The sequence below is a fragment of the Bactrocera dorsalis genome, chromosome 6 (assembly GCF_023373825.1).
Source record: "Bactrocera dorsalis isolate Fly_Bdor chromosome 6, ASM2337382v1, whole genome shotgun sequence".
NCBI lineage: Eukaryota > Metazoa > Arthropoda > Insecta > Diptera > Tephritidae > Bactrocera > Bactrocera dorsalis.
In genome coordinates this window covers 18376556-18392840 of record NC_064308.1, presented here as the reverse complement: position 1 = coordinate 18392840, position 16285 = coordinate 18376556, and the positions used below count along the sequence as shown (strand labels likewise).

At 38.1% G+C, this 16285-nt stretch overlaps 2 protein-coding genes across 13 annotated transcripts in view; both read right to left on the bottom strand.

The window, feature by feature from the left end:
* Positions 1-517: 517 nt before the first annotated feature.
* LOC105222679 (hypothetical protein) overlaps positions 518-16285 on the bottom strand; it is a 58686-nt gene continuing 42918 nt past the window's right edge. For 6 of the 12 annotated variants that reach the window (XM_049460286.1, XM_049460294.1, XM_049460296.1 and 3 more), the window contains 3 exons: positions 6944-9740; positions 6602-6792; positions 518-5299 (listed from right to left, as the gene is read on the bottom strand). In XM_049460286.1, coding sequence (XP_049316243.1) covers positions 5074-5299; positions 6602-6792; positions 6944-9640 — 3114 coding nt within the window. In that variant the 5' untranslated portion in view covers positions 9641-9740 and the 3' untranslated portion in view covers positions 518-5073. Of the gene's footprint in view, positions 5300-6601; positions 6793-6943; positions 10813-10885; positions 13804-16285 lie in introns of all 12 variants that reach the window. The other 6 variants (XM_049460288.1, XM_049460290.1, XM_049460291.1 and 3 more) reach the window with 2 other exon arrangements.
* Positions 781-1263, bottom strand: LOC125779687 (uncharacterized). Its single transcript, XM_049460959.1, has one exon. It carries the CDS (start codon positions 1261-1263, stop codon positions 781-783), a length of 483 nt encoding a protein of 160 aa, XP_049316916.1.

Sequence of the window (16285 nt, the reverse complement as noted above, 5' to 3'; positions counted from 1 at the left end):
GCAAAGTCCTCTCTCGACAAACAAAAACCAAACTCTATAAGTCACTCATAATTCCCGTCCTGCTATATGGTGCAGAGGCCTGGACGATGTCAACAACAGATGAGTCGACGTTGCAAGTTTTCGAGAGAAAAGTTCCTCGAAAGATTTATGGTCCTTTGCGCGTTGGCCACTGCGAATATCGCATTCGATGGAACGATGAGCTGTACGAGATATACGACGACATTGACATAGTTCAGCGAATTAAAAGACAGCGGCTACGCTGGTCATGTTGTCCGGATGGACGAAAGCACTCCAGCTCTGAAAGCATTCGACGCAGTACCCGCCGCGGGAAGCAGAGGAAGAGGAAGACCTCCACTTCGTTGGAAGGACCAAGTGGAGAAGGACCTGGCTTCGCTTGGAATATCCAATTGGCGCCACGTTGCGAAAAGAAGAAACGACTGGCGTGAGCTTGTTAACTCGGCTATAATCGCATAAGCGGTGTCTACACCAATTAAGAAGAAGAAGAATTCGGCATCAATTCAATTTTAAACATTGGCTGTAGTACTTTATTTTTATTAAATATATTTACAACATTTTTAATACCAAAACCGCATTGTTCCAATGCTTCTTTGACTTCACTAGAGCCTACGGCGGACTCTTTACCCTTAATTACAACAACTAGATCCTTAGAACTCTTCAGTTGATATAAATAATAGTTCTTCTTTTATTCGACAGAAATTTAACAATTTCCATAAAACTTTTTACAGTGTAGGACTGAATTTTTGTTTCATCTATATTACTTTATTTCAACGGCACTATATGAAAATTCTTAGTATCTACAATTTTACTTAATTTAGCGACAAGAGCATTTGAGCTCCGCTCACGCAAGTAGATTGGAGGGTGTTTGGCATTCACCACTGTGGTGGTACCCTTTGCATCGTCGTTAGGCCCTTTGATCAGTATGGCAAATCTGTTACCGTTAAGAATTTCTGGCTTTTTACTATTTGGCGTGCCAGGTTGAAATTTTTTGGTATTGACCGCTGATTTAATAAGAATCGATTTCCTTTTTACATTAATGTAGCGATCACTACCAGTCTGAACTGATGAACCTTTTTTGCTTGGTACACCCTCATCATGCATTTTGTTTTCTTTCACTGTTGTCAGTGGATTTGTTGCTGCCCGATTGCTGTTTACTGCTGCTTCTGCTGACTGCGCTTGCTTAGTATCCCTTTCAGCTGATCGCTGCGATGACTTTTGTTGGCTCGACAAAATGAAAGTAGGCATTTAAACAATGCCTACGGTTTTGCTGGTGAGGCTGCGAAGAATTCATTATTGTTTTTTTGTTTTTAACTATTTGTTTTGTGCACTATTTATTAATGTTTATTATTAATAGTTTGTGTGCACTGGTTTTTATTTGATTGTTCATTTTTAATTTATTATTATTGTTTCAGAACACACCAAGCGAATGCACCTTGAAAACTTTCATGCATACTAATTACTATATAGCGGTAATTTAATATATGGAGAATCAATTTAAAGCATTTTATGGTACATTCAAGCAACTGACTTTTGAACTTTCAATACTTAGTAAATGTATTTAAGCTTGTTAGCTCTTAATTAATAAATGTTTTTTAATAATTAAAAACTTTGTCAAAATTTGATTGTTCATGCACCACATTACAAATCGTTTCATCAAATACATTTAAATTTTCTTTGTTTTTCATTGTTTTACATTATTATTAGGGGTCTTACATATTTTTTGGTAGGATTTCAATCGGGCCATCCGATTTTCTAATTAGGTTAGGGTTAGGTTAGGTTAGATGGCTGATCAAAGAACGCACGTGGACTACTATTCGAAGTTCTTTGTGAGGGCGTAGAAAAGAAGAACTCTTGTGTCATATGAATTAACAAAACGCTAAGATCATGTCTGGTAAGATTTCCAACCTTAAAGCAAGGACTTCAATAGAGCCATGACCTGTTAAAATCGCCACAACCAGAGAGCCTTTCTAGCTTTACAGGTGGCAAAGAGGTCACTTGATCTCTTGCGATCTAGCCAAAGAGCTTTTGCGGCAGCGCATGTACCGATGGTGGCCCAGCACTGGCCAAACTTCCGCGAAGCTCAGCTATTCAGTAGGAGAACACAAGAGGATACGCACCGACTCGCTCCTATTCTACCGATAGCGAATGCCTTTCTTAATTATTTCAAGGTTAGTATAGTAAATCTTCTGCTACTTTAATTACTGTAACCTCGGTCTGGAAGACACTGCAATAGTCAGGAAATCTGAAACCGGAGTTGATAGAGAGCTCCTAACATTAAACTCTTGCACCAACATTCCCACCATGCTTTGACCCATCCGTGAAGAAGCTCCCTGTCCTGTTCCTCCAACGGCTTCTTCCTACCCACAACTCCCTCGACTGTATATGTGTAGAGAAGGAGCCACCAGAGTTCGGCTTGTCGAAAAATTGAGTGACAAATTGAGTGAGGATTTCCGAGTGTTTAGAGACGTGTACTTTTAAAAACCCAGACTGATAGCAACTTTCGCAGCCATATACCTTCCAGCAATGTTCACGAGCAATATGTGCGAGATGGAGTTAGATGCCATGGTTGGAGTGGACCTTAGTGCACATGCTGATGAGAGCCACCCGTTGAACGCTCTCGAGTTTCTTGGCAAGTGTGGTCTTTTCTAGAGCCGTCCACCACATGAAGACACCACAGAACATAATGGGCTTAACTTTGGTGTCGTAGAGCCAGAGGACTACTCTCTGTGAGAGACCCTACCTATGGCCATGGCTCTACTACAGCAGTACAAGGAAATCGATGCCTTTTTTGCTATCTCATCAACATTCGGCTTCCATGATAGCTTCAATCCAGGATGAGCCCTAGATATTTCACTGTATCCGCTGGGATCTTGTATCTTCTAGTGAATAAAACATCTCGGTTTTATTTGGGTTGATGGCGAGTGCCCAATTTGTTACGACGCTGAGATACCGCTGCGTCAGATATTAAACGGTTCAGCAAGACGTTATTGAAAGCTCCCTTATATATCAAGGCTTCCTTAAGCCATGACACGATAGTGTGCAGGATAGAATCTACTGACATACTTGGTCATCGCGTCCCCTATATACCAGTCCATCAGTCTCTCCAGAGTTTTGAGTAAGAAGGACGATAGGCTCATGGCCCTAAAGTTTTTGGACATAATGTGGGAACCTCAGACAGCTCCCGGGATGAAACTCAGTCTTATGCAGTTCATATAGATAAGTGCCAGCCAATAAGTTGCATGACACCTTAATAGCCTGCGGTTCCTGGATCAAGACGACATCGGATTTGTCTTGTTTCAGATGAAGCAGCAGACGTTAATCTGAAGAAATCTCATTCTTCAGACTCTCCTCTAGAAGCGCTAGTTCAGCGCCCATGTCGGACAAGACCCGCACCTCCCAAACAGCTGCTCAAGACTGAGGACGGAGTCGCAAATTGACGAACCGCTCCCAGAACTCGCTCTATCTGCTCCATGGTCATTTGATAATGTTCATCTTTTGAATCCACATTATCTGAAGCCTGAGCACTATCAGGTTTGGCATCCACCCCCCTTCGAACCAATTGCTTATGGTTCCCTTTGTTTCGCTGAGAGGACCGACGGGCTCCGAATATACCAGAATGAACACTTGGCGACTTCGCTCCAGCCTTAGTCAAGCGTGGGTGGTGAGGGGGTTACAGTATATAAAGATTTTCTCAATTTTACTCGGTGAGGAAGGTTCAGCTGGCAACCAAACGCGAGCCCGATGGCGAAGGAAAGGCTGTTTATCTACAGCCTCACATCAGGCTTCCTACCATACCTCCGCCACCTGAGAGACTGCCTCCTCATATAGGATAGCCTATCGCTCATCGGCACATCTCATGAGCTTAAGAAGCCCATGGTGCCATCCGGCACTCTCACACCTTGGGTGTAGCCCAGAGTTTCCTCTGACTACCTTTAAGAATATTGAGGAGATAGACGCCACCACTCTCTTCCATTCCTAGCAAGAGATGGCACCATCCTCTCTGCTGTGTTCGAACACGCCTACGCGGTTTCGGCGATTTCGCTAAAAGTTGGCGCTGCCACTTTTCTGATACCTGATCAGCAAGCGGTGGGCGATTTCGGTTCAATTTGGAAAATTGCATTATTTTCATAATGTTACATAGGAAAGTTATTACCTTAACTCATCATGAACGGAATTTGGTTGAAATCGGTCGAGCGTTTTCCGAGATATGTAATTAACCTAAAAAAGGGTGGGCCGCTCTCATTGACCGTTTTTAACCTTGGTTCTTATAAAGCTGTCTAATACTATCCCTGGAGCATTTAGTAGTTTTAAAAGTACCGTTATATGGAATGAGCAAGGTTATGATCCGATTTCATTCATTTTCACATTGCCAGTAGGGAGAATAGTCTGAGAGACATATACGAGTACGCTCACTATTTAAAAAGATTTTGCCCACAGTTGGCCCTTGCTACTGCTATCCTCTGTGCCTAATTACAGTTACAAATATATATCTTACTTTAGTGCTTAGTTATGTCACTTTATACGTTTCCGCTTAATTCGTTTTGTGTGCGTGGCAATGCTCCCTCTGCAATACTAACCCCCTTTGAGTGCCAAGGATCACGTAAATGAAGTTTCACCAAAATATTTAAATTTTTACTCAATATATGCATGAAGCGACTGATGGACGGTCTGATAGACAGTCATCCGGATTTCCACTCGTCTTGTCATACATACAAGTATATATGTACTGCAAATATATTTCAATTTGTTTCAGGTGAGACAATCACACATTAGGTGAACAAATCTACAATATTTTAGACTGTAGCAATATTTATATTGCAAGAGTATAATTAATCAATGCATTAATTGGTTATACATGTAACATGTCAAAAAGAATTTCCAGTTCGTAGAGTTTCATTATTGTTAGTTTTCTCTTCATAATAAAATTACTTTAAACCTAGAATGTATATCAGTTTATTATTGATTGGAGATATGGTTCTAATAAAGTCTCCGGATGTTGAAAGTTGGATAATTCAGCTACTTCAGTATCACTTTCATCACCACAATCGGAATAGTTCAGCGTACTTTCTCTGTGTTCGATACAGCACCATCTGGATCAGCCCGACATGCAATGTTGTTGTTGTGATCATATTGCAACCCATGTGGTACTTCAGGTGATAAATTCCCATCAACAGTTGCTATCCCGTTCTCCTTAACTTTCTCAGCACTCAAATGTAACTGTACCTGGTATCGAATACTGGCTTTTTCAATGACGCGTTTGCGTTGAAAATCATCTTCAACACTGTAAGGGAAGAAGTATATTTGGTTACGGGCACTTAGGTTTTATAGTTGTAAATAAATAAATTTTAGGAGAAGTTTAGAATGGAATTTGATATCCTAGTCCTAAATTTTTTAGTCCTACATAGACAAAAGAAAAAATATACCACAATATACAGTTTTTCTTTCATAAAGTCGAAAACGCAATCCAAGCGGCTGATGTGACGAATCCTGATACTGGAACAATGAAATCACGTTCAATTATGTGAGTATAAAGCCTGAAACATGCGTTAGTGTGCTGCTTTAGTAGCAGTCTAAATCTGAATATTTGTTGATTGTATACCATTGGACAATGAACTTTATTCACTCTTTAATCACTGCAATAGTTTTCCCACAAAGATTATATTCTAAGATTTCTTAAGTAAACCAAACAACCAGTATAAACAAAGAGGTATGTGCAGACACTGGTATATAATCCTGGAGTTGTCTATGATTTTGAGCGTCTTTTTGAAATATTTCAATAATTTTTTTACAATAATGTTGTCGCCTTCAAAATAATCCCCATTCGACATTATGCACAAATGCCAGCGTTTCTTCCAATCGTCGAAATAGTTCTCAAACTCCATTTTTGGGATAGTATTTAGCTCAGCGATTTTCATCTATCTTGTGAAATAACAGCCGTTTAAGGTTCCCTTTACTTTTGGATATGGAAAATGTCACAGGGAGTCATGTTTGGCGAATATAGAAGCATCGTTACAATATTGTTTTTGGCAAAGAAGTAACGGACAAGCAACGAAGAGTGAGCTTTTAGCAAACGAAAATCGCCATGCTCATAAAAACAAGTCTAACCTTATCGACTGCTACAAACAAAGTAAGCATTGAACATAGCTTCAATTTTTTCATACTTCAGAGGCATGTGTTTCAATATAATAAAAAAAATTGATAATTGGACTCTCCAAACCTGCGAAATTTTATAATTAACACACCTCGTATTTCATTTATTATGATTAAAAGCTTTTTAGAGATTTCTCAATATTTTTGTTGTGTTGGGGTGTCTAGTGAGTACTGTTAACAAATTATCGACATCATCTAACGGAGCTTTCAGAAGACTAGAATAAGTTCGTATTATTAATCTTTAGGAAAAATAATATTTTGTAGTATGTCCTCTCGCAGTTGCATGAAAACGACCTAATTTGGTGAAAGTGTTTGAACAGTCATAGTGCTTATAAAACTTTACATCCTTTTTGCACAAACTCCTACAGACATAAGTATGTACGAACATATGGAACATATTTTTGCAAAATTTATGTTTGAAATATCTAGTTACCACTTCATCGCTTCCATTTCACATTTCCTCTGTGCTTCCCTAAGTTTAGCATCTTTTGCAAGTCGTTCAGCCAAACGTTTTTTTTCTAATAGACGTATAGTACTTTGAAACGTAAATTGTTGCGGCCTTTCGATGCCAGAAGCAGCTTTTACAGGTACATGTGAGGCGGTTAGAGTATAATTACCCAGATTCTAGAATAAGTTGTAAAAAATATAATGAAAATAAAAATTATTACAAGCACGCAATAATACAATATATATATTTTCTTCAAACCAAACAACCGCTGTTAATAAGGAGGTACTGATTACTTATCACTCACAAGAATTTTGGTATGTCGCTCACCGTTAATTCATCCCGCAAGCTTTGGCATACTATTTCCTGGCGACGTTGCTGTTGTTTGTACTGGTTCTGTTCACCTTTCCGCATAGTGGTTCTACATGATACTCCATTACGAGTGGTGTTGGTATTTGGTTCTTCACCAGGTAGATACATTACATGTTTTCCAGCTGTCAAATATGATAAAGATATGGGCTCCACCGAAGCCGTAGAATTCCATTTTTTATACCGCCCATCAGATGAAATTTGACAAGTATTTAAAGCTACACCCTCGTCATATTTCACTTTATGCAGTACCCAATTGTCAGTGAGGTTACTCAGAGGCTCAGAAGCACTAATAACAATCTCGTTGTCGGAACGTATTGGACAATTGTTTTCATGCGGTAGTATATCATCAAGCGCTAAAGGCAGACGTTGATGAATTTTCATTCCACCGTGTGAACAACAACACTTGGAAATCGGTTTATAGGGCGAACCTGCTGTACTATCTGCACTACGTGTCGGCTCATTTGGCAGAGTAGATGAAGTGTAGATCGGCTGTAAAATCTTACGTTGGGCTTTCGTATGTACATCTCGCGGAAGCGTAAGACTAAAAACATGTATATTCGTTGTACTAATTGCTTTTCCAACTGCTTCAGGGCGACTAACTTCCGGCGATCCCAGCTTACTTACCTCAGTACTGTTTCTATTTACCTGGGCACAACTAGAGGGATTTTCTTGTTGAGCGATATGATTTGGTACTGCACTTTTGGAAAATTGCTTTTCAGATGAATCCGCTTCATCTTCATCGTAATCATCATCCTCATAGCCCAAATCTTGTTGTGGTGTCCAAGTATTACTAAGTGTTATCTTATTTAAATTAGATGTTAATTTTATTGGCGCTTCTTTTGATATCTTAGCAGCTCCTCGAACGCATTGAAACCCATTTTTATTTCTAGTAAGGTAAGGTAACAAGGAAGACTTTGCTGAGATTTCGTTTTTGTTAGTTTTATCCTCACTATTATTTTGTTTTCTAATTTTTTCTCCACAAGTGTGCTTAAACTCTTGTAGCTTATGATGATGTTGTTGATGTACTAACATATGCCATGCGACCACGGGGCTAAAGTTCGATGTATTAAGTTGTCTACGCGGTAAAGTTGGACGAACTTGAATTAATAGACCATTATCTATAATAGGTTTGATGTCGCTGGGCGCATGTGTCTTATAGTCACTGACTAAGTCGCCAGTGGTGGCTTTAATGACTACTGTAGAAGAAGTGTCTATATTTTCGGAATTTTCATACCTTGCTAAATTTTTCCCATTTATTAAATAATCTTTTTGTCGAGTAGTTTCAACTACCTCCGCCGTTGCCAATGCCTGTATAGATCTGGTAGACATGCCGAAATAAAGAGTTCGATTCAATTGAGGAATTTTGGAGGAGGAATACTTTTGCTGGCCATTTTTATGTTTGCTATCTTTGCTCTTTAATTGACTTAGTGAGGAGGATTTTGAAAAAACGTTTTCTGTTATTAATGGTTCATTATTTATGTCATGTCGTGTGTTCTTTTGTCGTAGTAAAATAGCGGATGAACTCTTTTCCCTTCGCAAATGGTTGCAAATTTCCATCGTTGCATCTTTTGTAGAAGCAATTGATAGCGAAGTAAAGTCTTTTTCAGCATTCATGAGTTGATTTTGAGTTTGCTGTTGGGGCTCATGTAAGTTCTTTACAGCTAGCTTGGATGGAGATATTCTCACATTTGAGTGAAAAAGCCTATACCTTGCCGGAAAATCCCCCAATAACGTTTTGTTATCTAAAAGACTATCGGAAGCCGCCGTTGGTGTAATCATTCTTGTATAAGAATTATTGGTTATAGTCTCAGTGAAGTATTTATTATCGGTACTTGGAGAACTTGTTGCAGATGTTGCGCTTTTGGAAACTGGCATCACCGATAAAGAAGGTGCAGGAGGAGCTTTCCTTTTCTTATTGTACTTATTTTTTATGCTGGGAACTTGATCCTTGTCTTCTACTTGTCTTTGGCCTGTTTTAATATTTTTTAATTCTTCTTCAGCTATCTTGGTCTTGGTAGAAGCGAAAACCATTTTTCTGCGAAGACTTTTAATAGCCTGATTTTGATCACTTTTAATATTAAGCCCAAGGTTTGTTTGTGAACGTCTGAAAGCTGGAAATGATTGTCGACAATTCTGAAGGTCAAAACATTGCTCAAAATTAAGTTGAGTTGCCCGTGTGCACTTCCAACTGTCATTCTTTGAGTCGTCATATATAAATGTCTGTGAACGCTGTTTCAAGCCACGTGGCTGTGACAATTGGAATCCGGCTCCCTTTGTAATTTGTTTGTGAAGCTGTTCGCGTTTCCCACTGATCGTACCACCTGAAGAGAGTATAACCCCATTTGTTGTTGGGCGGAGTTTGAACCGCTCATTCACGTGCGGTAGTACTTTACAATTCGGCAGTATAGTCGTTGGCACTGACATCGCGATATCACGATTAAGTGTTACTACATCTACTCCGCCATTATTAATCACATGCGGCAATGAACGTGTCCAATGCATTACTTTGCTGTTAGAATTAAAATTACTACGTCGCGGGTTAGGAGACTGCTGACGCTTAGAAGAATGACGCAGCTGTTGTTGCTTATAATACGATTGTATTTCGTTATTAACATCTTCTAAATTAAGATGTTGTGTACTGCCGACATTACCCATTCCTTCATCACCTAGGAATTAACACAGTTCTTCCGGAAGATGTTGGATTTATCCTTTCATATAGAAACTTGTAACCGAAGCTGAAAATATTTCATGATATCTGAAAAATTTCGAATGTAGTAACAGAAATTATACATTCATTATTGGAAAACAATTTTGCTCATTTATTTCATTGGTGCACTTTGGGGATAACAAGATTAAATGCATACTGGCCCAGTGATAGAAGAAAATACCAGACAATAGATTTTGCTGTAGTCAAAAATATAGATAGATTGCTTATGGCAGCTGATACATGTACAGTAGGGCGGGTCGATTTAAAAATCGCTCACTGCTCTGTGAAAATCGTATTCTAGAGATCAAAATAAGAAACTTTGCCGAAGAAACCATACCTCTAAAACGAATTTTGATGTCCCCCAATTTGGGTCGAACTTTTGGGATTTTGAAAAATCCCACTTTGACCCATTTAGAGTGCTCCAATCGAGTCCAAATGTATGACCGACCTCCACTAACTTTGGACGGCCGATCCACCCATGCCAGTGGCACACCCCCTGGAACTCCCCTGGGGGGTTCCCCATACAATCATTTCAAAAAATCACCATATTTGGCCTTTACATGAAAAATCAGCTAAATGGCTATGTTTTTTCTTTATTTTTATTTATTTATTTATAATAATATCTATTTTTCTCTTAAGAAATTTATTTAGTCGGAACATATGTAAATGAAAAAATTAATATAAGTGAGATATTTTCCGAATGCGCATAATATGAATTATCTTTAATTACTAGATTGACAATTTTGCGTAAACGAGGTTCTAGAAATCGTGACCAACCAATGAACTTGAAAAATAATGCACTGCCGTACACGACAGAGCTGTAATACTTGATATTGAAGTACATTGGCACATAACATTTAATAATAAATTCAACCAGAATTCTTAAATTTGCATCTGGATTTTCCGTTGTCACATATAATCGCAATAATCTAGCGGCCTTGGTGAGCTACCGAGAATGTACAATTTTCCCTGGTTTGATGTTAGCCAGATCCACCGGAACCACGCCGCTAGAAATTGCATGGGCCATGTCGTATAAGTACTTCGAATCGGTGGAAAATTCTTTTTTTTCTGGAGCAGGGGGCATATTTTGCAACTCAATTTTCTGGAAGCCGTCCACCTCCTAAAAATATATAATAATAAAATAATTAAAAATAATTGACAATTATAATAAATGAGTGATAGCAATAACTTACCGGAAGAGTTTCACAAGTTTCGATTTGACGGCTCAGTTTTCCGGTTGCCGATCTTGGTCCAGTGCTGGTTGATTTATCCAAAGCATCAAACAAATGCCGAAACGGAAGTTCGTTGAAGTGTAGAAGGCAAACAAACCAATGCAATGGTCTTTTTAACAGCAATTTGAATCGTCGTATAATTCCACCGTGTGGGCCAGTGTTTGTTGGCTCACCGTCAGTGCATATTCCAATTAATGTATCCAGTGATATATTTTTATCGTTGAAAAACCCATTTAATTTGGTTGTTTTGTATTTAGCGGTTTCATGTTCCAGTCTTACGTAACCAATCAATTCAGAATTGAGTTCTCTCAAAATAACAAGATGAGGTTCTTTTACCATCCTAGTATGATACTTCTCATCAATTTTATCTATCGTTAAAGTATCATCTTTTCTGCCATCGGATGAAAACGCTAACAAATTGGTATCATCTAACCGTTTGCGAAGCACTTCTTGTCTGCATTTCTCCTTTTCTCTGCGAACTTTCGATTTATCCATGATGGGAGGTTTCCCATGCTTATCTTTAATTTTAAAATCTTGCAAAAGAGCGGTTCCCAATGCTGATACTACTCTGTCAGGCACACCAAATCTGTCACATACCAAGGCAAAGTTAAAACAATCGTATCTCTCTGTGTATTATGAACTTGTGCTTCTATCCATATCTTCTTGAACCGGTGGCGGTGCGTATGTTGAATCATCGGGATCTTGGTATGTTGGCATTGATGACATAGACGTTGCTCCTTGCTCTTCAGTTTCCATCATAAATGCATTCATTGTTAGTCTTCTCTGATTATGTTGATCGTGCATGAACTCTTTGAGGCGTTCGGGAACCCAGCCGCATGCACATGGAGCTGCCTTCAAATCGCATTTACATGTTCCAATGTAAAAAATTGTTTCCAGAGATTTTACATACTCTGTAAATTGTTGGGTGTTGTTTCTTCTCTTGATTTGCTCTTGATACTTGTCAAGCAATTTATTCAATTTAGTACCTACACTTTTTTTCAGCATTATTTCTATACCAAGTTTTTCCCAAATTCCAATCAACTTATCTTGTACTTGAATAGTGAATGATTTATGGGAAAACTTTTTTTGTTCTGTTTTATCACGTTCGCTTAAGTAAAAATAATATCTCAAGATATCCAGATGGGTTGGTAAAATAAGATCAGTCAAATCAGTAGACACACCAAAAACAGTAACATCATGCTTGGGTATATGACTCATTGGGTTTTCGATAGTTGCTTCATCTTGCGGTGTAGAAGATGGTGGATTCATTGTAAACTTTTTGATTTGAAATAGTCACTTCACTTATAATTTTTTTTGAAATACCATAGTGGTTATTGCTTTAGTTCTCCTCACTTTTAGAGGTAATAAGAATGGTAATTTCAATTCTATTTCAAAATTTGGCCCTACCCGAAAGTTCGACCCAAATTCGGGGACATCAGAATTCGTTTCAGAGGTATGGTTCCTTCGGCATAGTTTCTTATTTTGATCCCTAGAATATGATTTTCATAGAGCAATGGGCGATTTTTTTGCCTCCCCACAAATCGACCCGGCCTAATGTACAGACTTATCATCTGATGATTCACCTGTATTAATAAAGTTATACGAACAGCCCATGATATTTGAGCCAAAAGTTTCTCTTACATCACATAAAACTAACTGGTTGAAGTATAGAAAACTATCCTTTTCCCCGCGGCTTCGCCCGCAGTAGAGCCATTAAATAAGTATGAGAGATAAAGGGTAAGGGTATAATAATAGAAATGAGTCAAAATGATAACTAAATTTTATTGCTTGGCTGAGATCAACAATTTTTAAAAATTTCTACAGACAATGAAGATTCAACACCTTAAAATATGCGTATTGAAATGCAAAAACTAATGTTAAAATATATTTCACCGTATCAAAAATCAATAATTCTGAATTCTAACAATTTAAAAAAATAATACATATATGTGTGAATTCTGGGCATTAGATACGCGTGAACACTACATAAAGTTGACCATGAGAGAAGCATGGGTTTTCTAAATGCACTCCTGCTACCAGTAATGTTTGTCCTTGTGCCTTGTTTATAGTAACAGCAAAGCTAAGCTTTGCAGGAAACTGAACCCTTTTAAATTTGAATGGAAAGTCAGTGGGAATAATTGGTATCCGAAGTATTATAACAATATTTCCCTTACCGACACCTGTTAAAATAGTAGCAACAAGTATGTTCTGTCCCAATTTTGTCATCCAAAGCTTTGTTCCATTACATAGGAAAGGAGCATCTAGATTTCGCATAAGCACTACTGGTATATTTAGTTTCAATTGAAGTTTATGTGACGGTACAACCTATAGTTCAAGTGAATTTATAAACTCCACAGGATATGAAGTACTTAGTTCCGTATCTAAAATTGTATCCATTGACAAATATTCCTTCATTTTTCCTTGAACCTCGTTTAAAATATCAGTGCTGATCCTATTAACAATTTCATTTCTTGGTGCTAATATTGCTCTTGCACGCAACCACTGATCACTACACAAATTTTGTTGCAATTCCGGAAAAACATTAGCAATGAGATCCACATCACTTTCTACTAAATTACAAAATTCTCTTGACAGTAATATATAGCCTTCAACGTCAACAGCTAAACAACCATCACCAATTTTCAACAACATTTCTGCGTAAAGTCCTGAATCCACGTCATTATGAAGATGCACTCTCATATCAGTTTTCAGGCGGAGTTTTTCAACTGTCGACCATAAGCGTGATGATTTAATGCACGCTTGAATTTCATCTGCTGGTGTCCCCCTCTGAATCACTGGGAGGGTTTGACGGAAATCAGCAGTCAATAAAACTACCATGCCATTTTGGATATACCAGATTTTCGCTTCCGAGGCGTTTTCTAAGAAAATCAGAGGAAGAATTAACATCAGCGAGTAAGATCTAAAATAATAAAATGATTGCTAACCACAAAAATTACGGATTACCTCAAAAATTTGAATAGTTTTATACTGCATGCAACGACAGAAGAAAATAACAAGAAATATAGAAAAATTAATATTAAATATTATGTTAATACAACTCTAACAAATAATTTCGACCAAATTAGTTATCACAAAAACGATAATCACAGACTTTTATTTAGATCATTAAAAGAGAAATAATTCTTTCATACATAACTTTTGTGTATCTTGAACCGTTTTCGCAGCGCAAGGAACGGAAGCCCTCAAAGATAAATAATTTCCCTCGTTTTTTACACATTTACCACTGTTTCTTCGCTCCTATTGTTCGCAGCGTAGTGCTATATAGCCTATAGCCTTCCTCGATAAATGGACTATCTAACACTAAAAGAATTATTCAATTCGAACCAGTAGTTTCGGAGATTAGCGCGTTCAAACAAACAAACTCTTCATATTCATATACACCAATCAGTCTTCTACCCTGTCTTTCCAAAGTATTTGAAAAAGTATTACTATCAAAGATGTCTCCTTTCCCCTACGAAACTAATACAATACCAACGCATCAATTCGGATTTTGTGCGAAACATGGCACAATAGAACAAGTAAATTGAATTACCAACGAAATAAGGAAAGCATTTGAGCACAGGGAGTACTGTTCAGCTATATTTTTAGACGTGGCACAGGTGTTTGTGGAGGTGTGGCATGGAGGCCTTCTATATAAGATTAAAAGCGTTCTACCTGTAGAATTGTATAAAACAATGGAGTCTTATTTAAATAATAGGTAAATTTATGTTGAAAGTGGGAGATTTCATATCTGATGAAATACAGATAAAGGCTGGTGTACCACAGGGCAGTGTTTAAGTCCCAAATCTATACTTCATACATATATACAGCAGATCTTCCAACTGCTAACAATGTATATTATTAACTGGGGTATAGATGTGAATGAACAAAAGTGTAAGCATGTTACATTTTCGCTTAGACCAAAAATGTGTCCGGCAGTAAAAATTAACAATATTTTAATACCCCAAGCGAAGGAAGTAACTTATCTTAGTATTCACCTAGATAGAAGGCTCACGTTGAGAAAACACATCTCGAGTAAAATAACATGTATGAAGATCAGCACTGCAAATTTAAATAGGCTTTTAAATAAAAATGATGAAACGCGGTCATAAAGCCGTTTTGGATGTATGGCATTCAACTGTGGGATATGATCTGTGAAACTAATATTGATATAATACACACATTCCAATCGAAGATTAACAATTAACGTGTTCACAATGGTTTATGCGTAACGAAAGTATCCATAGACCTTGGTATTCCTATCGTAAAGAAAGGAGTAGAACATAGCAGAATTAAGTATATATCTAAACTCCGAGATCACCCAAACCCTTTGGCTAATGCTTTGGTATATCCCTGCGATCAAACACGTCTTAAAAGAAGAGATATACGTTCTAATTAAAGAGAATTACCAAAAGAGCTCAATCACTTGCTTGAGCCTGTCTAGTTTTTAAATAACCCTGGAATAAATTAACCGATACTCATTTAAATGAACAATACGTTGAGTTACAGGAAACTAGTTTAATTTGACATCCTAATCAATTAAAAAAACTCAAATTTACATTTAAAGTATTTATTTATTAAGTGCGCAACAAAGTTCCCGATCTTTCTCAATAGATGGCTTCAGCAGTTCGTCGCAACCGAATTTTATCGAAAATGTCATAAACTTAACCTAAACATTATCAGTAATACTAGATTTCAGAATTGGAAAATTCATCTAGCTACCTGGCTGTCTCCGGAGCAAGAAGCCTCCAACCAGATCGATCTTCTTTTTCTTCTTAATTTGCGTAGCAGCTTAAACAGCGCGCCAGTCGTTTCTTCTCTTCGCTACGTGGCGCCAATTGGATATTCCAAGCGTAGCCAAGTCCTTCTCCACTTGGTCCTTCCCACGGATTGGAGGTCTTCCTCTACTTCCCCCTGCGGGTACTGCGTCGAATACTTTCAGAGCTGGAGTGTTTTCGTCCATTCGGACAAAATGACCTAGCCAGCGTAGTCGCTGTCTTTTAATTCGCTGAACTATGTCAATGTCGTCATATGTCTCATAAAGCTCATCGTTCCATCGAATGCAATATTCGCCGCGGCCAACGCGCAATGAACCATAAATCTTTCGCAGAATTTTTCTCTCGAAAACTCGCAACGTCAACTCATCCGTTGTTGATATCGTCCAAGCCTCTGCACCATGTAGCAGGACGGGAATTATGAGCGACTTATAGAGTTTGGTTTTTGTTCGTCGAGAGAGGACTTTACTTTTCAATTGCCTACTCAGTCCGAAGTAGCACCTGTTGGCAAGAGTAATCCTGCGTTCGATTTCCAGGCTGACATTATTGGTATGTGCACGCTGGTTCTAAGATAGACGAAATTATC